Source organism: Doryrhamphus excisus, linkage group LG4, assembly GCF_037039965.1.
Source record: "Doryrhamphus excisus strain RoL-2023G ecotype Guam linkage group LG4, RoL_Dexc_Guam_v1.1, whole genome shotgun sequence".
NCBI classification, from domain to species: Eukaryota; Metazoa; Chordata; class Actinopteri; order Syngnathiformes; family Syngnathidae; genus Doryrhamphus; species Doryrhamphus excisus.
In genome coordinates this window covers 8,451,011-8,475,745 of record NC_136360.1, presented here as the reverse complement: position 1 = coordinate 8,475,745, position 24,735 = coordinate 8,451,011, and the positions used below count along the sequence as shown (strand labels likewise).

At 40.7% G+C, this 24,735-nt stretch overlaps 1 protein-coding gene across 1 annotated transcript in view; it reads left to right on the top strand.

The window, feature by feature from the left end:
* The first annotated feature begins 204 nt into the window (after positions 1–204).
* Positions 205–24,735, top strand: part of notch2 (notch receptor 2) — a 36,545-nt gene continuing 12,014 nt past the window's right edge. The window contains exons 1-13 of the mRNA XM_058073435.2: positions 205–546; positions 9,691–9,772; positions 18,243–18,517; positions 18,761–18,968; positions 19,046–19,179; positions 19,899–20,021; positions 20,381–20,614; positions 21,833–21,988; positions 22,074–22,259; positions 22,351–22,464; positions 22,542–22,655; positions 22,728–22,961; positions 24,594–24,704. Of these exons, the coding sequence (XP_057929418.2) occupies positions 474–546; positions 9,691–9,772; positions 18,243–18,517; positions 18,761–18,968; positions 19,046–19,179; positions 19,899–20,021; positions 20,381–20,614; positions 21,833–21,988; positions 22,074–22,259; positions 22,351–22,464; positions 22,542–22,655; positions 22,728–22,961; positions 24,594–24,704 (2,044 nt within the window). The 5' untranslated portion in view covers positions 205–473. The remainder of the gene's footprint in view (positions 547–9,690; positions 9,773–18,242; positions 18,518–18,760; positions 18,969–19,045; positions 19,180–19,898; positions 20,022–20,380; positions 20,615–21,832; positions 21,989–22,073; positions 22,260–22,350; positions 22,465–22,541; positions 22,656–22,727; positions 22,962–24,593; positions 24,705–24,735) is intronic.

Here is a 24,735-nt window from a genome sequence, read left to right as displayed (position 1 = left end):
TGCGGCGACACATAGGGAACAGGACTTTCCCAAAAAAAAGCTTTTTGTATATGTATATAGCCCAATAAGCGAATCTATTAGATAAAGGCAATTGTGTCCTGATGTTTAAAGTATACATAATAATGAAAGGGCGTTGATGGCTGTTTAAAAAACATCTTTGAGCCAGACTATAGATCCAGTTTGACTTCGGCGGAAGGATCCACTGAAGCGTGTCACTCCTTGACTTCAGTAGAGAGGTAGAGAGGTGCGACGCAGCGTGTTTCCAAGTCAAAGTAGTAACTTTTTAAAACCACAAATGCTGAACTACGATTGGACCAGATGTAAAGATAACACTACCATGGTGGAATAAGTTAATTTCATTTTTATCTACTAATTACGAGTCAATTCCCCACTTCCCACACTTTTTTTTTAAAGAAGTCACCATCCAGGGAGCTCTCAACTTTTGGTGCTCTTATGTGGATTTTACAGCAAACATGGAGCAAATGCCCGGTTTCTCCTCGGGAAAGTCGCTAGTCCTCATCCTGGGCTTCATTCACCTCTCTCTGGGTACGTCTTGTTTTACACGATAGAGTTAATAATTCAGAAGTAGTCAGGTTCTCAGTTTTTTTTGTCACCTCCACCTTCTTCGGCTTTCGCATAGCATCACATACCATTTGTGCTAACTCGCGTATTTGAACGACGGCAAAGTCTGTTAAAACAAACGGACTACAACGACATCGTATTTTGAGGTTAATCGAGTTAGTCTAGTCTAATCTAGTTGATATGAAGCTATTTGAGTGTTATGGTAGTATCCTGTATTTTAGAACTGAACCTTTGTAAGGTCTTTGAATGTGATACATTGTATATTTTCCGCCTATACTGCTGTATGTTTCCTTATATATTATGTAGGCTATACATTTAAAGCCAATTGTCAAATTTCTTTCTCATATTGACCTTATTGACCATATTGACATTATGTGCTGTAATTAGTAACAAACATCTGTCCGGATGTTCAACAACAACCATTTAAGACATTTAAATACATTTTCTGCTATAGTTTCCCCACTGTTAAGGATGTTATATACATTCTACTCAATGACTGTTTGTCTTGTGGTCTACCAATCTGTTAATTGTTGTAGAAATGTGACATAATGGAGGTATAATAATTGATTACCTGTTAAGATTGTTGAGTGGCAAAGAGAAAGTAGCAAAATGATTAATTAGCTCCCATAAGAAGACCATTACATCCTCCTGAATTCCTTATTATAGTCCTCAGTATGACACGTGCATGGAAGCAGGAATTCAGAACTTTCAGAGAGACAGTCTAGTTCTGTTGAATAGGGTTGCCACAAAGTCGAAGCTGGTGTGTGGATGTCTTGTTTTGCCCCCCCCCCCAAATGATTAATTGAATACAAAAATAGTTGTTGATTAATTGGATAATTGATTAATCATCGATTTGATGGATGGTTGGCAGAGCTGCAAGTTTTATTTCAAGATGTGTTGTGAAGCCTGCTTTTTTTTGGCTCGATATCAGACAAAAATGATGTAGGCCTGCATCTAAAATATTCGATATTGGCAGTTTGATACAAGCATTGGATTGTACACCCCGCCCCAGATTGTCTACCTAGCAGTGACAGTATACTGTCATGTATACATCATGTGATGTCAACAACATGTTTACATGTTAACAATGTGTAGGAGTGATGCTGTCTGTGTGGCAGTATTTTCCATTCATGCCTGAAAAGGATGTTGCAGATGAGTGCAACACTCGTCATGCACAAGTTTAACTTTACCCCATGTGCCTAAAGAAGTAAATTATTCTGTTTTTCTCATACCTGTTGTCACTGACTCAGTAACGGCTGATATTCAAGGCTGCAATATCGGTATCAGAAGTGGAAAAATTTTTATCGGGACAGTGTTCTGAGCTCCTGTGTCAATGCCATCCATCCGTTTTCTATGCCACTTATCCTCATTAGGGTCGCAGGAGTATGCTTGAGCCTATCCCAGCTGATTTCGGGCGAGAGGCGGGGTACACTCTCGACTGGTCACCAGCCAATCACAGGGCACATATCGACAAACAACCATTCACACTCACATTCATACCTATGGACAATTTGGAGTCGCCAATTAACCTAACATGCATGTTTTTGGAATGTGGGAGGAAACTGGAGAAAACCCATGCACATAGGAGGAAAACATTCAAAATCCACACAGAGATGCGGAAGCGCACATTCGAACCTAGATCTTCTCGATGTCCTGACTGTGTGGCCAACATGCTAACCACTATCCACTGTGCGGTCCCTTTTGTCAATGGCTGCTGTCATATTGTTCTTCTTTCCAAGTAGTGGAGACCAAATCTGCAGCGCCTCTGCTGGTTGCAGCGAAGTAGTGCCTGTAATAATAGATAATGCATTTGTAGTCATCTTCAGTTGATAATGTGTGGACCGTTTTCAGTATGCATGATTAGCACAGATGATGATACAGGTGATATATCATTGTTTTCAAATTTGGCAGCTATAAATAGGTCCCTAATGAGGGAAAGTGATTTTTTTTGCTCAATTTGGATACATGTATTTATACAATGAATGCTCAATGACTGGAAATTACACAAAACGAAAAAGACAATGTGAAAGTGCTGCAGGCAGTGCAAGGAGGAGCAGTGGAATGTTGTTGGTGTTTGACATTCCACCACCCCCCTTTTCTCTCTCTCACTCACACACATGCACACACACTCTGAATTAACCATAATATAGCAGGATGGTTCCTATTGATCATGATCCGTATTCCTTATGGCTCCTAAATGCTGTAATGCTGAGGTAGACCCAACTGGCTTTAACAAAAGGTTTAGCTAACATGGTTGTTTCCAAAGTGGGGTGTCCAGGACCCATTTTATAGAGGTGCCAAAGATCACAGGGGAGGTGCAAAAAAGCTTTGTCAGGCCCAGCACTGTCAAACGTTTATGTACACTCATTTAATGAAATCCCAAGACAATGTACTATACTTTTTCAGAAAGTAAAATGTGAAAAGTCTGCATGATATGTCAGCAAGTGCCTCACAGCTTGGTCTGATATGTTTTGAGCTTCTGACACAAACATGACCACACTTAGATGCTTCACAACAAAAGTCTGCCATATGTTGTATGTTTTACCTTATGTGTGTGGAAAGGGGCAGGTGAGCATTAGCCCAGAGTGCAACTCAAATCATGGTGACAGTAACAAAAATAGATAATTATGACTAAAACTAAATTACACAGAAAATTGGAAGTCAAAAACGTCATCTAAGCATCTAAAGGGTTAGCTCCACAATAAGAGAGATGAGTAATTGTAATGATGAAAATGAATTTATTGCAAAATAGACACCTGTCTGTTCTGTGAGTGATCAGCTCTTTTTAGTGTTAATGTGAAGAGACTCACCTCCCAGGCACACACAAAAGTCTTTCTTTGCAGGTTTGACAGCGTGTCACACGTAATTCGTTGTTTATCAAAATGTATTGAACAACGATTACATTATTTTTTTACGCTTGTATGACCATTGACGGTGTTAATAATGTTACTTAAAAAGATTGCTAATGACAGAAACAGTTTTACTCTGGAATGAGTAATTTAATTTCTATTGTTTGTCAGTGGAAAAAGAAAAAGAACAAAGCTTGAAAATTTGGCCATTTTTTTTTCTATCACAGCAGCACCATGAATTGTTTTGCAAAAAAATAGTTCAGACCTCGGAAAATGTATCTTCCCCTTGTCATGACCTACTTCTGTTACTCTTGAATTCTCTACATCTCAACTGACAGGCTGTTTTGTTGATATATATCAAAATACATTAGAAGACATCACTTTCTCTGCTCCGTATCAGTTTTTAAACTTTGTACATTTCCTTCTTGGATTGATTCCTTTTTAAACATTCCAACCAAACCTGAACAAACCATTAAGTGTCACTCTTCTCTCTTATTGGTTGCTAGAATGTTAACAAGAAGAATGTTATGCTGTATGCTGTATGTCTGTGAAAGAGCGCTAAGAAACACAACATGGCTCAAATTAATCAGCACACTGTTGCCGACTCCAAATTGTCCATAGGTATGAATGTGAGTGTGAATGGTTGTTTGTCTATATGTGCCCTGTGATTGGCTTGCGACCAGTCCAGGGTGTACCCTGCCCCTCGTCCGAAATCAGCTGGGATAGACTAGCATACTCACGACTCTTGTGAGGATAAGCGGTATAGAAGACTGATGGGCTTTCCCCAAGAATTCATAATAATCGATTATGAATAAATGTACCTTTCAAAAATAAAGGGAAAATAGGTGTTATGTTTGGACTGTTTGGACCCCTACCCTTACTGTTTGGAGCCTTACCATCATCATATCTGAATGACATAAAGTTGTCATTTATGGTTAGTTCTGAAGGTTTTAACACGTTATGTGAGGGGGAAAATGTTATATTATTTTTTTATGAGACGGTTGAGAGGGACAGTTTTTGGTCCAAAGGGTAATAATTGCACAGTACCTCCATTTTAAGGGGGATGTCTTGAACCAGTGATTTTCCTTCTTGTGGTGAAAAGACTTGTTTCTATCAGGTGAAATGCTAACCACATGCAAAACCACGTACATTCCAAACCCAAGATGTATTCATCTGTTTACACGCAACTATTATGCTGTTTAGAGTCAGATCTGATTTGTCACTCAGTTAAGTGGTTGACTTGGTCTGCACCCGAGCTTGATTCCTGTGTTCACACCTGACAAAACAAACTGGACTCAAGGGCCATAATAAACTGGAGTTCAGGGAAGAAACCCACGAAAGACACAAATTTTGCATCTTTGTGTCTGGCTCAAGCTTACGCTATTCAATATGCTATGCTACACTCCTTACCCTTGGGACCGGTGTGGTCCCATAGACTTCCATTGTAGCTACATATTTTTGATACACTGTATTCCTGATTCATGTGGCTCTAGCTTGTGCCTGGTGTGAAATGTGATTTATTTGTGCAATGCTACAGCCGTGCCCTCTGAAGACAAAGCAATTTGTTGAGCGACCCACGACACTGCATTATTTACTGACACCCCCCTCTGCCCACTGCCCTTTGGCTTTGTTATTGATGTGCCAGTTCAGATTTCTGTCATGTCTGTTTTCTTTTGTCTCAGGAAAATTAACTTTGGCTAACCCAAAAGCCCAACCCTCTTCCATTAGCAGTGTTATAAAACCTGATCTCCTCATGCGTGCCATGTGCGGTAGTAGAGACCTGGATGAATTACAGGGTGAAAATATGTGGGACTCTGCTCCAGATGTGCCTTTTCATGCACATTCGCAGCAGTGATTTTGTGGTTTGGGATGTGACTATTTGAACTTGGAAGATCTTGTCTGATAAGAGTCCCGAGTTTTACATGCACCTCAGACATGCTTCAAGCTTTTTCTCCATTTTACTTTGCAGCGTCAGTGCCTGGCCTGACCAGTTTGCTTGTGGCGCCTCCAATCTGCATTAAGCCATTAAATCAATGCCATTTCATAATGTCAACAAACCAAGGTGCCAGCAACTACCTAGGCCACATTCACTGAGACTGTAGGAGGTGGTCTCTGTGCCTGTGAAGGTTGAGGGAATTACAGAGTATTGTGTCTGCCCCGTTCAATGGGTTAGAAAATTAACAGGGAATTACTACGGCTTGCATTCCTAAGCCAAACAGGCCTGTAAGCCTGGAGACAGGTATCCAGGGCAATATAATATATAGTAAGTACAAGACACATCACAGAGTAATAAGTTAGTTTCTGTGTTAATGTGAAGAATATTTTAAATTTTGTTTTCTTTAAGAGTTGTAACATCTTGCACATGTATTAGTGAAAATATTCCACTAAATTCCACCAATGTATTTATTCTAAACTTAAGAAAATGTGTCAAACGGAGCAAAGGAAAAGGACAAAGAAGCCAAAAACATACCACTTCCACACGGAATGGGAGGTTTTTTAACAACACTGTGGTGTGGTATATTTCAGAAGGGCAACACAGAAGGAGTGCATGTTTTGACATATTCTACCCTGCTGTGTGCTGTGGTTCAGGAGGAGAAGAGTGATGTATCCTAATTTTTGTACATGGTCACTGTGTTGTTTTTACACGCATATATATATATATATATATATATATATATATATATATATATATATATATATATATATATATATAATACACACACACACTTTTGGTCCTGAGTGAGCACAGGGAAAGTCCCTGGTCTGTAGTCACTTTTGGACTTATTCGCCCTGAAAAAACACATTGCAGACTGACTAATTTCCCCCTCCATACTCCCCGGCTCCTCCATGTATTACAAATGCAAGTGGACCATCTCAGGTGGGAGGTCAGTGGTGTAATGATGTGGTTGTTTTGACATTACTTGCATTACTGGCCACTTTGATTCTTGATATGGTCTCTGGATATGAACTATTTTGAAAATATTGCATTGAGATTGTGTTTTCGGACTTGAATCACCTCACGTTGCCATTTTCAGTCACCACTCTCAATCTGACTTGATCAAGAGGCTAAAATATTTTGTCTGTGCTGTTTGTGTGGGCTAGGCAGACTTCCCTTGGGGCAGTGGTGTTTAGTTTGAGCCCCATCTCCCTCCTTCCATGCTGAGTTAAGAGTATTTTATTGCAGGTTTCCATGGCAACTGTTTGGTGCACTGGATCTAGTAGGCTTGTGCAGCAATTCCAGGAAATGGCTCTACTTCCTCACTTAGTGTGAACAACTTCCTGTCCTCCGCTGTATGGACGCGTGCCAGGGCTCAGGGATGGCCATTTGTGTTTAGTCTTTGCATGTACTTCAGTAATTACTTCCTCCCTCTCCCTCTCTTAGGTCAATCACTCTCTTGTTTTCTAGTCCCTCCTTCGACATTGTCTGTTTTTTCCTCTTCTTGGATTTCTGTGGGGTCCCGCTGTGATGTCAAGTGACATCTGAGACAGAGTTCAAACTTGGATATGTACCCTATATTGATATTTGATATGTCCACAAATGCTATGTTTTGTATATTTAAATTTTTGAATTTGGAATTAATCTGTTATATACCTCTACAGACAATATTTTCAAGTACCATTATAACATTCTTGACTGTAGACATGTGTAAGTGTAAACATTAATAAACCACAATAGTATGATTATATTTGAAGCTTGGAGCTTATTGGAGGCTAATTTGTAAGCTTGCTAACGTGCTATGTATGCTTAAAGCGGTAGTTGTCTCTGCAGTGATTTTGTAGCCTGTGCATTAGCAATATGGCGTCAACAAAGAATAATAGTGTAAATAATGTAAAGGTGACTATAGAGGTATTTATGTCTACAGGGCTTTAACAATGGTAAGAAATTATCATAAATAGGTTTTCTATATATTAACAACGGACTGTCTGATTTTTATTTTATTACATTTTTCACAGTCATTTATAAGTTGGTTTAAAAAAGTTTTTTTTTTTTTTTACATTTGAACTCTATATGGTTTTCCATCCTCCTAAACATTTAGCAGATTTAATTGATTAGCCCTGCTAAAATGGCGTGAACCAAGTTTGACAAGCATACATGGAAATGGAAGTCTATGTAGCTGTATGTTAAAAGGAAATGTTGCAATAAGACAAGTAAGCAGTGCTAAATTACTAACTCTAAATATGTTATGCGGACTTATGTTAAGTGAAAATAAATAAGTAATAACCTGTATCACTTGTGAGTGTTGTATTGTTTTTTTTTCTATTCCTGGGTGTAGTGTTGTTATCTGGTGAAATCTACCGCATGAGGTAATTGCTCTGTGTGTGGTGTAACAAGGGCCAGGATGTCCCAAATCTTGCAAGAATATTACATCAACCCAGTCTGAGGGTTGAAAGCAGCTTTGATGTCCTTGTAGTGTGTTTTTTATGTTTTCTGCTGCCTCATATTCCGTTTAGCTCGGATATACTTCACATCAATTAAGGTTTTTCCCTGTTTATGTTTTGCAAGATGTATGTTCCAACCAAATCATCCATCTTGCACATTTGCTCTCTGCTTTGTATCACTTGCAGCATGTGTACATACCACAAGTTACTGTATGTCTGCTCTGTGCAGATGCAGTTCTGAAATAGCTCAGTGTTCCCTGTGGACTGCACTGTAGTCTGATCTATCTATGTGTGTGTGTGTGTGTATTAGCATGTGTGCATGCTAGGATTATGAATTTCACAGTGGTTTATGTTTGGGCATCCCCATGTCTAATGGACTATGTGAGACTATCTCTAAGACATGAATCACTTGTCGTACACTATTTGAGAGCCAGCTGGCCGTGTGTTTTTATTGTCACCACTGCAAATCCGAGCAAGCCTGCTTTGAGGCACAGATACTCTTGAACTTAAATGACAGCGTGATTAACTGCTGACACAGGAAGTAACACTACTACCTCAGTGTACTTCCTGTATTCCAATGACCTTACATTGTTAGCATTTTGTTAAAATCAGCTGATCCTGCCTCTTGTCAAATGAGCTCCAGATTTGTGATAAACCGCATTTAACAATTTGTGAATATGAAAGAAAATGTTAACACAGAAACACTCTGACAACAGCTCTTATGTGCATATGATTTATGGCCTTACATTGTCTCTCCTCATTTGGCCGTTGTGTTTCATTGATAAGTAAATCCGAGAACACTACATGTCTTTTTGGTATGTTGTGCTGGCTTGGTGTCCATAAAGACCACTTGAGCTGTGGCCCAGGGGGACCGCACAATGGTCGGTGTGTCTGGCTATGAGTGTTTCATTGGCAGGGAGATAGTCAGGCTTTGTTTTCTTTTCCTCAAGGCTCATTTCTGTCTGCCAGCCCATCCGGCGGCCCTGTGACCATTCGCTAATCTGAGGCCAACCTTACAAACTTAGATAGTGCTTTATCTCACTCTGAGATGCAGGGGAACGAAGAAAAATCTATAAAAGATAGCTTTTGAAAAATGTGTTTAAAAAAAAAAAAAAGTTTTTAAGAAACATCATTATGGTCTCAATTTATATGCTGAAAAGGTGTTCAGTCTGAGCATGCTTGAGCACATCACAGTCAAAACAACAATGAGAGACCACAGTGTTGTGCTTAGAACGTGTTTCCAGCAATTACTACATTTGCTACACCGCTACTCAAGGATTCTTTGGTCATTGCAGTATGTATTCTGGGGCCGATTAAATTTTGACAAACATTGACACAAACACAAGTAGTCACTAAGTCATCGAATTAAAAAGAATTAAATATTCAAAAAAGACAAAATTGTCCAGAGAGTCGAAGTCTGCGGCAGGCTCTCTCAAATAAAGACCTGTCATATGATTAATACGATCGTTCTATAACCCCTTTCCCAACAGAAGTCCAGAAACTTGTAGTTCCTGGTTACGATTGTTCATGTGGGCTAATGAAAGAAAGCACTATAATGACTCCAAAATATCTACAAAGTCAAAACCTGTGTCTGGCTTGCTGAAATGTAGATATTTAAATAAGCTATATAAAATGAGGCCATTTTGTTTGTTTTAATATAATTTGTTAATATAGCTTGTTTAGTATTTAGTATAGTTTGTCATATATGTATCTTAAATGACTTCTGTTGTTCTCTGGCACTGTAATCCAATTAACTTGACCATCTAGAGGAAGCACTGAACAAAGTCAAGTTAGGTCTGAAAATCTTGACCCTACATTCCTGTATCCTCAACCCAAGATTCTATTTTTTTGTCTCTAACTTGTCTCTCGTCTCTTGCAGCTCTTCAGTGCGTGGATAATAAAGCACCATGTGTTAACAACGCTACCTGTCAGACCTTCAGCAACGGCACAGGATACTGCAGGTAAGCTCGGACTAAAGCTGACTAAAACATGTAACATTTGATGTGAAAGGCAGGAGAGAAATTTGGGATTTTTTTGATTAATTCAGCCTTGTCCTTGAAACCATGAGATTTCACTCAGACAGAGTGGAGAATAATGGACTGCTGTGTGTGAGAAAGTGCACCGCTACTGGGAACAATACCAACACACACATTTCACCTTCCAACTTGTTATTAAGTACATTTAAGGGTTGGCCTTATGTTACTATAGATTTAATAGATTTTGGCTTTGCCAATGCTTTCTGCTATTTTCCCCCAGGTGCTTTCATGTCGGTAATGTAATATATGTATGTTTCTGACATGACTCAAACTACACCCTTGATGTCAATGAAACCTTTGTGGATGTCTGCGAAACTGAATGATTTTGGATGTAGAATTTAAAAAATGTAATACTGTTAGAACTCTCAAGCTGAAGATGAGGGACATTACCAGCACCTACAGTAGCTCTACCCTGTAATTAAAACTGAGCAAATTCAATTACAGTGACACATACTGTACTTTAGCAGGTGTACTGTGAATCTTGCCAAGCTTTGGTTCCCACTAACATTCTGCCTCTTCTACAAAAAGGGAGAGGGGGAAAGCCACATATCTTATTCACTGTTTGACATTCTTCCTGTCTTCTAGAAGGTCAGATAGTGTGTCGGAGGTATACTCATTCTTGTGTGCGTATTTCTGCTGCCCTGAGAGACGGGCATACAATGTTTGAATTTTCTCCACAGTCAGTCCTACACTTCACTCAATTGGTTAAGGATTTAAAATCTGTAGTTTGAGGTCCCATATTATACTGTCTTTCAACTACATTTCAGAGGTCCTACAATAGTGCATACTTATATAGTCCATACTTGATTGTGCTTTTAGTAAGCCTGACAGGGAACACTGCCTTTTGTGTGTCTGTAGCTTATAGACAGGGCACATATAGACAAACAACCATCCACACTCACATTCATACCTATGGACAATTTGGAGTTGCCAATTAACCTAGCATGTTTTTGGAATGTGGGAGGAAACCGGAGTATCCAGAGAAAACCCATGCATGCACGGGGAGAACATGCAAACTCTACACAGAGATGGCAGAGGGTGGGATTGAATTAAGATCTCCTAGCTGTGAGGTCTGCGTGCTAACCACGTGACCGCCGTGCACTGGTCTATTATCACTCAAAATAAATTGAAATACAAGTGATATGTAGTATTCTGGTCAGTAGGCAACAGTAATGACACAAAACATTAAAACATTGAGACATCAGCTTACATTACATTACCTTAACACTGCATGAAGTCAGCCATTGCATCCATTTTGGCTTCATACGTTTTGAAGAAATACAATTGAGTTTAACTGGTTAGCTGGGTAGCTTGCTAAAAAAAATGTAAAAAGGAATGTTTGAGCACCTCTTTTCTCAAGATGATGGCTTTTTCTCATGTGTTGTACTCATAAACAGGCCCCGGGGACAACATAAAAAGTGACAAGAAAATATCACGAGAGTCCAGAACCAGCATGTTCAGTGTCCTCTTGGCAAATAAAAAATGTCAAGTTTTGATAAATGGGATTTAATGAGAATCATAAGGTTTTCAGCTGATCATCCATGTCAGGAGAGAATTTTGGTCCAATTAAACTTTCCTGTTATTCCCGCTTTTGCTTGAATTATGAACACAGAGCTCATTTCTTTATTTAATAATGATGTAAATGATAAAAAAAGGTGGCCTCTTTTCCTAAAGCCACACAGAAAAGACTATTTTAGTTGAGAAGAGTCAGCTGACAAATCGCAGGCCTACTGATATACTCATTAACTCATCAGTCATCTCTTTCCCCTCTGCTATGTACACATAGTGATGGACTAACATGTGAACAATTGTACACTCTCCCATCTTCCGTGTGCTGCCTCTCAAAAGGACGATTGTTAACAAAAAATCGAATTTTGTATTTGCCCGTCTCCTCGTGAATTAAGGCAGTCGCTTGTAAATAAACAGTCACAGGCCTTTTGACCCAGACTGGCCTGGGTGTGTCACATGGATCGCCTTTGGGATCAGACTGGGTTAACTGTAGTCTATTAAAGCAGGAACAACATTAAGTGTCTTACCAAAGCTTTGATGTAATATTATATTGAGTTGGATGATCGTTTCCAAAAATTGTCTCTCGATTGGTCTGTATTCTGTTGTTGGATATCACAATTGTGGCATGCTATTTTTTAAAATAAATCACTACTCCTCCCTGCCCATTTGATGGTTTCTAAACCAACCTCTCGTGCCTCCCCTGAAAAACAGAACTATGCTACTCCGATCTGTTTTTTATCATGCATCCTCTATTTGCCATGCCGAGACAGCTCACAGATTGTAATTTTTGCCAGCAAGTATCTTATCCGAAAGAGGAAAAGACAATAGGCGAGCTTGCCAGGCTACCTTGCAGGGCAGGGCTAAGAGAAGCTGCTGAACCAGTGTCACTGCAAGCCATCAGTGTGGGCGGGAAGAAGGTATTTGTTTGCTCTGTATGCCGCTCACATCTTCCATCGCTAGAGAAGTAATTCTACACTACAAATGGTACATCTTCTGTGGTACAAGCTATGAAAAGTTGCTTTTTATGGGTTGGCTCATAAGGATTCCTACTTGTAGAAATTGTGAATGAAGTTACTCAAAGACGTATTTTACAATGCCGCAGTACATTTTGAAATTCATGTTGCATGAAAGTAGCCTTCAGACCATGATGTTAGCATCACCACAGTACATGCTGGAATTTGTGTTTCCCCTATATGAACCACAGCTCCCCTACTGCCGGCAGCACTCAAGCAGCCCCCAGAGCATGACGCTGCCATCACTACAGTACATGTCGGAGTTCATATTGCTTTAATGTAGTACCACCATATAGGAGGAAAATTCCAATGACCCCTGACTGACAGTGGCCTCAAAAAGCAGATATGAGGTACATGTTGAAATTCATGTTCCCCTAAATGTACCACAGCTCCCCCCAGTGCTGACAGAATTCATGGAGTCCCAGACTCAGTCCCAGACGGCATCATTCTTGACCGAGCTGAACCGTGCCACTCTGTTGGGAAAAAGTTAAGAGTCAATCAGTCAACGTCAGAAAAGTCGCAGCTATAATGTGTTGTTGAAAGGTGACAATCTGCCACATACCATGCGTACTTAACACTCCGTGATCCATGTAGTCCTTAGTTCCAGTGTGTCATACTACAATCAAGACGAGATGTATGTACAGTGGTACAAAAGGTATATAGTGAAGAAGTGGTTGGTGAATTTGGCCTTTGATTTTGTGGTGACGACTGATTTAGCTGATGAACCTTACTTTCTGCATAATTCACCTTTTTCTAATCATGTTCCATAAAAAACTGAAAAAACAACAGTGTTGTTGTGTGGAACTGTGGCCTGTTTAAATTGACAGGGAGAATTTGCCCCTGGGGCTGACAGAGGAAGCGAAAGGGCCAAAAAGAAAAGAGGATGTCTCCTTTAAAGTAATTTGAGAAGAACCATCCCCAGAGCACAGGTTTTTACTGATGATGAGAGAGCAACAAGGTGAAGAAAAGGAGGGACTATGGACAACAAGCACCGTGGGAGGGACTATGCAGACTGTCACTTATCTCTTCATGGGTTCAGTCCATCCTTCTGAAGTGGACGTTGAGATGCCCCAGGACATGACTAACTTCGCCTCGTTATCATACCTGTTTTTCTTTTAGCTTGAGGCATTGTTAAGCTCTTCATTCGTTAGCCATTATTATATAGCAATACCTTGAACAGTCATTGAACAATGGTGTTCAAACATTTTCCAAAAATGACTGGATCGGGACATACCTAGTATCTAGGGTTTCCCCAGATTCTGAAGCTGTGGTGGTGGGCTGCATGGGAGGACGGACTGCTGCCACTGTGTTGTGCCGCTTTTTTTTTAATTACGATAAATAATTCTTATGACTTACTATGTGTTTATTAAGGACTTTATTTAACTTTTTTCAACAATCAGAAGAACATAAACTGAGAACATTGCAAAACTGTTAATTTAATGGCAAAGTTGCTGGAAGCATTTAAATGGATGCTTCAGATTTTTTAACATATTGTATGACATCCCCATCAGCGTCATGCATCAGCGGTGACTTCCCCCCACTTTGTCCCCTGAACTGAATTCTGGTCAGATTTCGGTGATGAGGAACGCTTCTGAAAAGAATATGCATTCAAAAGAGTAATACATTTGCGTCACAAAAATGCCTACCTTGAAAAAAATCAGACCTCACAATCACTCAGCGTTAAAGATACCCTATTATGCAAAATTTAATTGGTTCCAGACCCGACTGTGATAACTGAATTTCCACAAAGTAGGATTCAATGTTAGTAAGCAAAATATTTTTAGTTAGAGCATAGAAAAGCTGTTTGACTTTCTAAATATGTTTTTAACATGATTAGAGCCCTGTATACATGATATAACACCCATGTAGCCACCTTTACATTCCTATTATTCTCTGTTTATACCACATTACGCGGGCTACAGGAGCACTGCAGGGACATAAGAGACAGCCACTGCTAGCATAGCAAGCTACTGAGCAAACTAGTTAGCCTCTCCAATTTATATAGTCTTAACTTGAAGCGTTTCAAACACTTTGTGGTGTAGAAGAACAAAGTAAGAAGTGAAAAAGCTTATTTTGTCTAGTCAACCACGAAGCAGCGATTAATTAACTATTGTAACTAAACAAATAACTAATGCAAATCACATTACTGTCAGTTACACAGTTTATTTTAGGTAATATTTTGGTTAAATAATGAAAAGGATTGTTTGTTGTGTTTGAATAGCTATAGTTAGGTCTCATTACAACCACTGCAACAAGATAATGACAGACTTGGCCCACCACGGTGGGAGTACCTATAGCTGCCGACCACAGTTTCTTACATACAGTCACTAAAAATGTCTGAGATTTTACCGCACGAGCCTGCTCTGCTCTCCACCCACTTTTGACTTCATATTCTGGTCACTCTGTTGATTTTTCAGCAAGACTGCACGTCTTCCTACCAAAGCAGCTGTTTTGTTTGCATGTACGCATTGATGAACTTTTGATGGCTAAACAGGCACACACAGGGCAATGAAACATTGAGCGTGCTTTGGTCAACCCAGAGACAAAGTCACAGTTTGAAATGCAATCCGGTTTAAACGCACTCTTCTTGTACTCACACTGCTTTCCTGTGATTGCTGCAGGGGAAAAGCACGATGGAGTTAATAGGCTTCAGTGAGACTAGATTACTGGGACTGGAAGGTCTGGATTTGAGGACTGAACTTTGGAGACGAAAAGTGGATGGGACACTCGGGAGACATTGGTATACGAATTAGAAATGGGAGATGCGCTATGTGAGGTTCAGCCCTCTTTTCACATTGAAGCCCAATGGCCAGTCAGTCAGCCAGCCAGCCAGGACAGGCAGAGGTCAGCATGAGGTAGAGGGAAGGGAGGAGTGTGTGTGTGTGTGTGTGAGCGCTAATGTGAACCAGCTGTAGAAACCTGACACCTTGAGTGGGCTAGAAATGCGAGGTGGAGGAGTGAGAAAGAGGTAAAAAGAAGGGCTTCAGAAAGCTGCAAGAGAAAAGATGAACGGGGGAGGGATAAAAGCATTCACAGGACAAAGAATTTCATAAACGAGTCGGTCACACAAACTGTAGATGAACGTCCAGCTCAGTTTTAGAGCTATTGATGTGTGGAAAAATCAAACAAATTTCGAGTAATGACATACTGCTTTATATGTTGCATAGATAGACACAATACTTCCTCCCCAATGAGATACCACTCCCTGACAACAATGTGAATCATGCTCAGCCTTGTCTGTTTGCCAGGGGCTGGAGCGATACTTCCCCAGGCCTAGAAAGAGCTCTCTGTCTGGCGCTGGAACCTGAAGCACAGGGTGTTATCGTTTCCTGACGCTGTGGCATTTGATTCTGCAATGTAATGTAACAGTTGAATACAAAAAAAACATGCATCTGGTATGAAAACTACATCAGCTTCTTCAGTAGCTAGACTGGCCTTGATTGCTGCAAGTGCTAAAGGACGGCTAACATTTGCTGTTTGATCAGAGAGGCAAGGATTCCAGGGAACATACAGCGACTGTATCTCTCTTTAGCAGCTTTTGTGTGATGCTAACCATCACAGAAAAGGTTGGACTTCTGGACATGCTGAAGGAATGTAGAACTTGCAGCTAGGCGGCACCATTCTGGAATACTGTAAATGCATCTTCAGTTCGAATGATGAGTTTTAACAAGGATACAAATGTCAAAGGGTTGAACTTTTTTTGAGAGTGATTGAACAAGAGAGAAATGTGAGGACATGTTAATGCCTGTTAGAGAGTATGGTGAGAGGGCTTTTACAGTCTTGAAACATACAGTCTATAATAATGGTTCACAAATACATGTATAGTTGTCTACTTTGCGGGTTTCACTTATTGCAAGCTACTTTGGGAACCTATCTCCCGTGATAAATGAGGGAACATTGTAGTTACAGTGGAGGTTGAAGTCGCTTTATAATTTTTGACCTTCAGTAATCATGTTTTGGAGTGTATGAGAAAGTGATGTAGCTGTCTTTATCAACAAGCATAGTGCACAACATACTAGACAGAAACAATGTGTGATAGTGGTGCGGACGAAACTGCTGATGTAAACAAAAAAACAATGTAAACAACAGTGCAGCAAGTGTAACACGCATGAGTTTTTCTCAACATTTTAAAGCACATGCAGATGTAGATGAAGCTGCTGGATCCAAATATATCCAAATACACTACTGTCAAATTTAAATCAGAAGGTTTCCTACAGCCACAGCTATTTTTGCCAATGTTTTGTGACTAGGTGCTAATGAAACACCCAGGCAGTTATTTGCTTTGGTAGCCCATGCACCTGGCTACAAAAGGAGACACAGCAGTTAATTAAAGTGGTTAATTAGCATTAAGTAGCGGTTTCTGTCACATGTTGTCTACAAAAGCCTCAAAATGGAGCTTTACATGTGTAGACAATTCCAACAATTTTTCTGTCCTATGCTTACTTGCCCCTTCGTAAATATCTCTCCATTTCCCTTAGTTTTAACAGTGTTTAAATGTAACCAGTGAAATGTAAACCTAGCATTAACGCCTACTTTTTTTTGTGTTGCTAAAGTGTTGTGTGTCACAGGGCAGAGAGTGCCCTGTCATTACGCTGCAAGGGAGGATAGAAGGATTATACTGGTGGAGGAAAAAAAGAGCATTTTTAATTCTAAAAAAATAAAAAATAAACATCTTCTGGTTATATCTTGACTAGGCTGGGTTTTGTTTAGATTTAAGAGAGTGTGTTATGCACACGGGTGAGTGTATTACTCTGCAGTTAGGCTGATGTTCAGGTGGCCATTTGTAATTGAGCAAGTTTTGGTCAAATTCTGATTTGACTTTTAAAACAATCTATATTTCTTCTGGTGTATGTTTTTAGGCCCACTCTGCAGTTATGTGACCTGAGCACATCCCAGGAGGCGGGTTTGCAGGAGGCCATTGTAGAAGGCACCCTGCAGTGTGTCTGCCATGTGCCTTTACACAATGTTACAATGTGAAACCAAGCTTTCTACAAATTATATTGCCAACGCCCTTAGTGCTGTTACAGAGACAGAAATGGTGTGAGAAAATAGAAAAGACTAAATAGATGGTTGTAAAAGGGAACAATTGCCTTATTCTTCCTTGTGTGTATTATTGGAATTTCCTAACTGAAACATTGCAAAATTACCAAAATAAGCATCGGGTGATGAATAAGCAGAGAAGGGGGAATAAACACACACTTTTTAGGATGCAAAATTCTGAGACCAAATGTGGTCATAAAATGACAGAGTGGCTTTTTTCAGTCTTCCAGCATGCTTCTCTTTGAACACTTGGCAATGCAACATTTTGTGCTACCCACAATGTAATATCTTTATGGAAACCCAAAAAGCTACACTGGTTAAAGTGGCATGGGCACCCCCCATCATCTGATGTGGTAACCATTTGAATGTCAGGATTCAGATGGCCACACGGCAAATAGCACTGTACAACTACACTTTTTAATTTTTTTTTTTAGATGCAATGGATGGAAGCGATGGCGTGCCCATTTGGGAGTGGCCTAAGTAGGAGTGGCTGTCTGTGGTTTTATGCAGTGCAGTCGAGTGACTTTGAGCAAGATTATTTTGTTGTTGGCTTGAACCGTCTGCTAGAACAAAAGTAATACCACTGATAATTTGTACCAGGCGTCAGTCAACAACTTACAGATAACTCCGCCTCAATGCCTTCTGCTTTTGAACTTCTTCTTCCGCAATACTGACCTTAGCTTTACCTTCCTACCAAGCTTAGCTTCCCCTTATTTTTGTGTTTGTTGCAAAAAACAATTTGGTGATTATCTTTTCTGATCAGCAAACATTAAATTGGCCTTAATGTGACAGGCAGTTGTGTATGTTGATGGACTGTTTGCATCACTACACAGATGTGCACCAGGCTTCCTGGGAGAATATTGCCACCATAAGGACCCCTGCCATCCCGGCTTCTGCCTGAATGGTGGGAATTGCTCCGTGTCCATGCTAGCTGGCGTACCCGTACCCGGCAGCGCCACCTGTATGTGCCCGCTCGGCTTCATCGGACAGCACTGCCACATTCCTCAGAACTCCACGTGCTACCCCAACAATCCCTGTGCCAACAAAGGCGTCTGCACCTTGCTGTCCCTTGACAAATATACTTGCAACTGCGCCAGAGGATGGACAGGTGAGAGACATCCCCGCCATCTGTTGCTTTTATTTACTCCCATTTACTGCAAAAATAATTGTATTGCCGTATTTTTTAAGTCAGATATACAATATGTATATACTGTAATTCCAAGACAGTGAAGTGGAGTTCCCCTTTAATTACTACTTTGCTTGCAAATCTGGGACATGCAGCTCATGATCCAGTTTGTTTCCTGTAAAGGAAACTTTGATTCATAGTTTTTTTGTTGCTTTCCGTTCCCAGGACCACGCTGTGAGTACGAGGACAGCTGCCTCTCTAGTCCTTGTGGCAACGGTGGATCGTGTCGCTCTTTGCCAGGCGGGAGCTACATGTGTTACTGTCCACCTGGTTACACAGGTCTTCGCTGCCTCAATGACACAAACGAATGTGCCGCCACACCCTCAATATGTCAGAATGAAGGAGAGTGTGTCAACACCCCTGGCTCTTACAAGTGAGAGTCTGAATCAATGGATACAGCAAATCAAGTGTTGAAATGTTGGCATTGCTTGATACTGTTGCATTTCACAGGTGTATCTGCGGCCTTGGTTTCACTGGTCGACACTGCGAAAGCTCCTACATCCCTTGTTTTCCTTCCCCCTGTCTGAATGGAGGCACATGTCACCAGAACTCTGAAACCAGCTACTCGTGCCACTGCCTTCCAGGTAATGCTAGACACACATTTCCAGTCTGGTGACACATTTGAAATACCTCCCATCATAGATGCGTTTAACCTCAAAACAGAGGAAACGGCACCAGCACAGGCATTGTGATTGTTTCATAGTCGTGTTTGAGATGCAAACACTCACATCCTCCTGGCTGTTTTGTATTAAACACACTATCCTGTCACTCTGCTACAGTTAGCAAGTATACTACACACACACACACACACACACACACAGCTGCTATTTCTACACTATTGGGTTATGTCATAATTCTTATGTACACAAGACGTTTGTCTACATAAGAGCTATGTCTGTCTCAATCTCTGCAGTATTTTGAGCTTTTGGTTGTTTTTTTCCTTAAATGACGACTATTTTAGTTTTATATAATGTGTATCTATCAGCACAAAACATTGATTGCACCTCTAGATATGATGTATGTGTGAACGTGAGCTATTTATGTATATCAAATTACTTTTCACTCTGGGGACAATGAAGTTAAGGCATGTCTGATTTGAGTGATTACTCTGGACGACATGCACAAAGCCAAGTGTTTTTACACATACTCAGTTTTCTGTTTGTTTTATATGGTAACTTGAGGGAGTAAACATGCCTAGAGCGAAGAAGCATGATCTCTTAAAGGACTTGTGAAGCTGCTGCCGCTGCTTTGGTACGTGCTTTCAGGCTCACTTATTAACTTGTTTCCACTGTATGTCTGCCAGGATTCAATGGGACCAACTGCGAGAACAACATTGATGACTGCCCAGGTCATCAATGTGAAAATGGTGGCACCTGCATGGATGGAGTCAACACATACAACTGCCAGTGCCCTCCCGAGTGGACTGGTAATACTGCACTAATGCCTGTGTTTTGTATGTGGATGTGGTATTTTGTACACTGGTGGGGTTGTCAAACCATGTGATGAATGCAGGCTGCAGGATACTCATTCATCTTTCATGATTTGCACCCAAATTTTAGTCCATTACAGGTTGCTGCAGATTTCTTTTTGTTCCTAAACAGTATATCATTAAAATTGACTTTGAAACTAAATTAAACACTGAATGCAAATATAATATAAACCAGGTAATGCAATAGCAGTGTAGTTGAGTGCTTTCAATTTATAGTTTCCATCTCATGCAATAAATGTTCAAAGTTACGCTGTTGGAAAGATGCATGCAGTAAATCATTTTCCTCCATCTTAAAGGTCAGCACTGCACGGAAGATGTGGATGAATGTCGCCTACAACCCAACACTTGCCAGAACGGCGGCACCTGCAACAACCTCGCCGGAGGTTATGTATGTGTGTGCGTCAATGGTTGGAGCGGGCCAGACTGCTCGGAAAATATTGATGACTGTGCTACGGCGGCTTGCACTCAAGGCTCCACGTGCTTTGATCGTGTTGCCTCTTTTATTTGCTTCTGCCCCAAAGGAAAAACAGGTGAGCCAGTCATGATACACTAGTATAATGAATATACACAACACCTTGGATAGATGCCTTCCTTTTCTCGCTGATGAAAAAATAACAGGTGGTCAACTAGCTGCCTATAATTATGAGTGATGTGTAATAACCCAAATTTCTTTCCGAGTCGCAGACCTGCCAACATGTGTGAAATACGCGTTAGGAAAACTGCACAGTCCACAATCATCCACAATCCTTCTGTATGACATGCACACACGTCTTTCTCTTTTCTGTGTTCTGAAGATATTAAAATAGATCAAAAGAGAACGCTCATTACTGCACGTAATGGAACACACCTAGACTGCTATTCAACCTCCAAAAAGGTTTTATGGTTTTATATACATGCTCTAACCATGTATAGTAAATTTACATTCATGATAACATGTAATATTTTTGAAGTACATTTATTATTACTTTGTGCCATATTTTGGTCTTTTTAAGCATTACCGGAACATCCTTCCAGGGCGCACATTGGTTTCACATAGCAACTAATGGCTACACCTACACCAACTTTTTCAAACTCAAAAATAAAAACACAGCAGCTGTGGCGGCAACTGCAATATGACTACTGTATTTCTATGCACTCTGCAGTGTGACCAACCACAACAGAGTGGGCGTGCCTGGAGGCGGGCTGTGGGTGAATACATTAAAACAGACCGTTTTCACAGGAACAACAAAATCCAAAGAAATACAGCTGAATATGTGAAGATTCTGGAAGAACTAGAACACTTTCCTTGCTGGTTATTGTGTATAGCTGCTCTATAGGAGTCCACAACTCAATACAAAGGGTCGAAAAATGAGCATAATAAGTCCCCTTTAAGAGTAATGTTCAAATATCGTCTTGTCTCTTTTCACTGCCAGTATCCTGTATTGTCATGACCTGAGTGTATTGTGACACCCCTAGAATACGAAATATCTTATTTCCTTTTGAAGACTTTCGTTTGTAGAGCAAGTCCAACCAGAAATAATATTTTCCAAATACAGATGGTCTTATTATATTGAACAAAGTCTGCTGCCTTGATGTCTCCCCTCAGGCAGGGGCTGCAACTGCGCTCCATGGGAATCGGCCTCATGTGATCACAGCAGACTATTTTGGCACATTTAGCATGTTGAGAATGATGATGTCATTCATATTCTTTGTTTATTAAATTGTAGGTTATTTGAAAAGTCAGGACTCATCACTGTCTGCTTCTTCAGGTTTACTTTGCCATATAGATGACGCCTGTATCAGCAACCCTTGTAGGGAGGGCTCCCAATGTGACACCAACCCCATCAGTGGCATGTTCAACTGTAACTGTCCGCCAGGGTATGTTGGCAGCACCTGCAACGTGGACAGAGACGAGTGCAGCATTGGTGAGAAACCAGAAATTTTTCACTATTTACTTTCTGAAAGGTTCCTTGTCTTCAAGATTGACCCTGTCCCTATTTCTTTTTTCAGGAAGCAACCCTTGTGAGCATGGTGGTCAGTGTGTGAACACCGACGGGTCCTTCACTTGTAATTGTGTGAGGGGTTACACCGGCCCACGTTGTGAACAAGATGTCAATGAGTGCGCATCAAACCCCTGCCAGAACGACGGCACTTGTTTGGACCGCATCGGAGACTACACTTGCATCTGCATGCCTGGTACGCTGCTGGAAATCTTCAAAATGTCCATGTGCTCTGGTGGTATTCATGATTTACACGGATTGACCTATCATGTGCTGACATCATACAGGTTTTGAGGGCACTCACTGTGAGACGGAGGTGAATGAGTGTCTCAGCTCCCCCTGCTTGAACCAGGGTAAATGCTTGGACCAAGTCAGCCGCTTTGTTTGCGAGTGTCCAGCAGGTTGGTACACAAGGCCTTGCTTTCCAGCAAATCAGTTTTTGTACAATGTTTTGCATGATTCATTGTTGTCTTTTCAGGTTTCAGCGGTGAGATGTGCCAGATAGACATTGATGAGTGTTCAAGCACACCCTGTTTAAATGGAGCCAAGTGCATCGACCGACCTAATGGATATGACTGTGAATGTGCTGAAGGTACGACCTAATCCTAGGACTTTGTCATATGTTTCATAGAAGGACACTCAACCCCACTCCCCGCCCTACTAGGCTTTACAGGTCTACTTTGTGAAGAGAACATCAATGACTGCCAGCCAGAGCCGTGTCACCACGGTGTGTGTAAGGACGGTATCGCCACCTTCTCCTGTGAGTGCCAACCAGGATACATGGGCTCCATCTGCAACATCCAAGTCCAGGAGTGCCACAGCAACCCTTGTCAGAACCGAGGACGATGCATTGACCTTGTCAATGCCTACCAATGTAACTGTCCGTCTGGAACTGCAGGTAAACCCACAACCACGTGCTGAAAGGTTTTTTTTTTTTTTTTTGAATAAACACCCTTAATGCATAACATAATCCTCATCCTTCCTTCATGGTTCATATAATGCACACAAAAGAATTAACTTCATGCTCTGTCTCCTTTCTTCTTCTTGCTCTGTGCTCTCTGCTCTGTGAGGCCTTCATGCACACTTGAAATTGTGGTTGTTGGGTGCTCATTGTTTTTCATTTGTATATCACAAATTGGCATACACCTAGAGTTATGCGGATCCTAGTTTGGGAACCAATAGTGCATTGGAAGTGTGTTGATCTAAATCTTTTCCTTGATCTAAAACTTGGGGTTTTATGTGTCCGTAGCTTTAATGCTGTGGTTGAGTGTGCTATTTTGCACATTTACACATTTGACACTGGTCACATAAGACAAGGGCGAGTGGGACAGGATGTCACAAATCTTTGATAAATACAACTAGAACAGTCATACTTACAGCTCCCATATTTCATCATGAATATCGACTCAGGACATCCCTCATGTGGACTCAATGTTTGGCATGGAATGGAATGGAATTAGCGGATACAGGAAGGGTTACGCCGAGGTTGTGTTGTGGAAGGGACCGGAAGGCTCAATTCAGACATAATTATTTTTTATTTGGACAAAAAACAAATATGAAATCAAATTCAAGTAGATTTAGGATGATATAGTGCCAGAATAGGACTGCATTAAAACATAAAATGAAAGTCAAAAAAGGAGATTAAAGTATACCAAATTAATTTAACGGTAAACATGAACTGAAATGGAAAATGGGTTTTCTACAATATTCACATGCTTAACTGTATAAGATGGCTTGTTTTGTCTGAGGTTGACAATATATATATAAAGCTACATTGTGGAACCCTCCTTGTTGTCTGTTTGAAACCAGACATGACACCAAACCAGAGAAAACATGACAGAATGGAAGTTCTCGGTTCTCCCATTTTTCTTATGTTTTTTTCTACAGTGTCCACATCTCACAGAGGTCCACGGTTGGCTTAGGTCGTTTTTGTGTATGCTCGCATACTTTATAAATTAGGGGGAACTACTTGTCAGAGTCAAGAGCTTGTCAATTTTTTTATTTTAAGATGTGTAGGGAAGCAACAACGCCTTCCTTTTTGCGTTTTATTTTGTTCTATGCTGCATGGTGGCACAGCATAACATATATGAGTTCATAAGCATGTAGTAGTAACATTGGTCTGTGGATTAGTACATTCAGGTCTGTGCAGTTTACCAGCGCTAGCTGGTACGAGCACCTGCACACTCCTGACTTGACCAAAAGTAGCCATTTTCACTTTCCATTGTCATACTCTCACTTCCTCTCTTCTGATGTTCCTCTCTGCAAATGGGCTTTGTCTCTCTCATGCTCACTTGCACCTCCCTTTAGCTCTGTCATGGTGTGACACACTCCGATTGTATTCAACCTTTGCTGAATGGCAGGTTTGTTCACATTTTTTCACTTCCTGTTCCAGGGAGTTGGGTGTACTGTAGGGAAAAAGGTGCACTGGAGCACCCCCTGGAGGATAACTGTCTGTTGTCCTTGAAGAGAGCCATATTTATTTGCCAATTTACAGTACTGTAGTTGATAGTTTACATTTTGCTTTTCTCAGGGGTGAATTGTGAGATAAATGAAGATGACTGTGCCAGCAACCCATGCGAGTACGGCGAGTGCCAGGATGGCATTAATGAGTACAAGTGTGTGTGCTCCCCAGGATACACAGGTATGCCTACACCATCTGGTGTACACCAGTC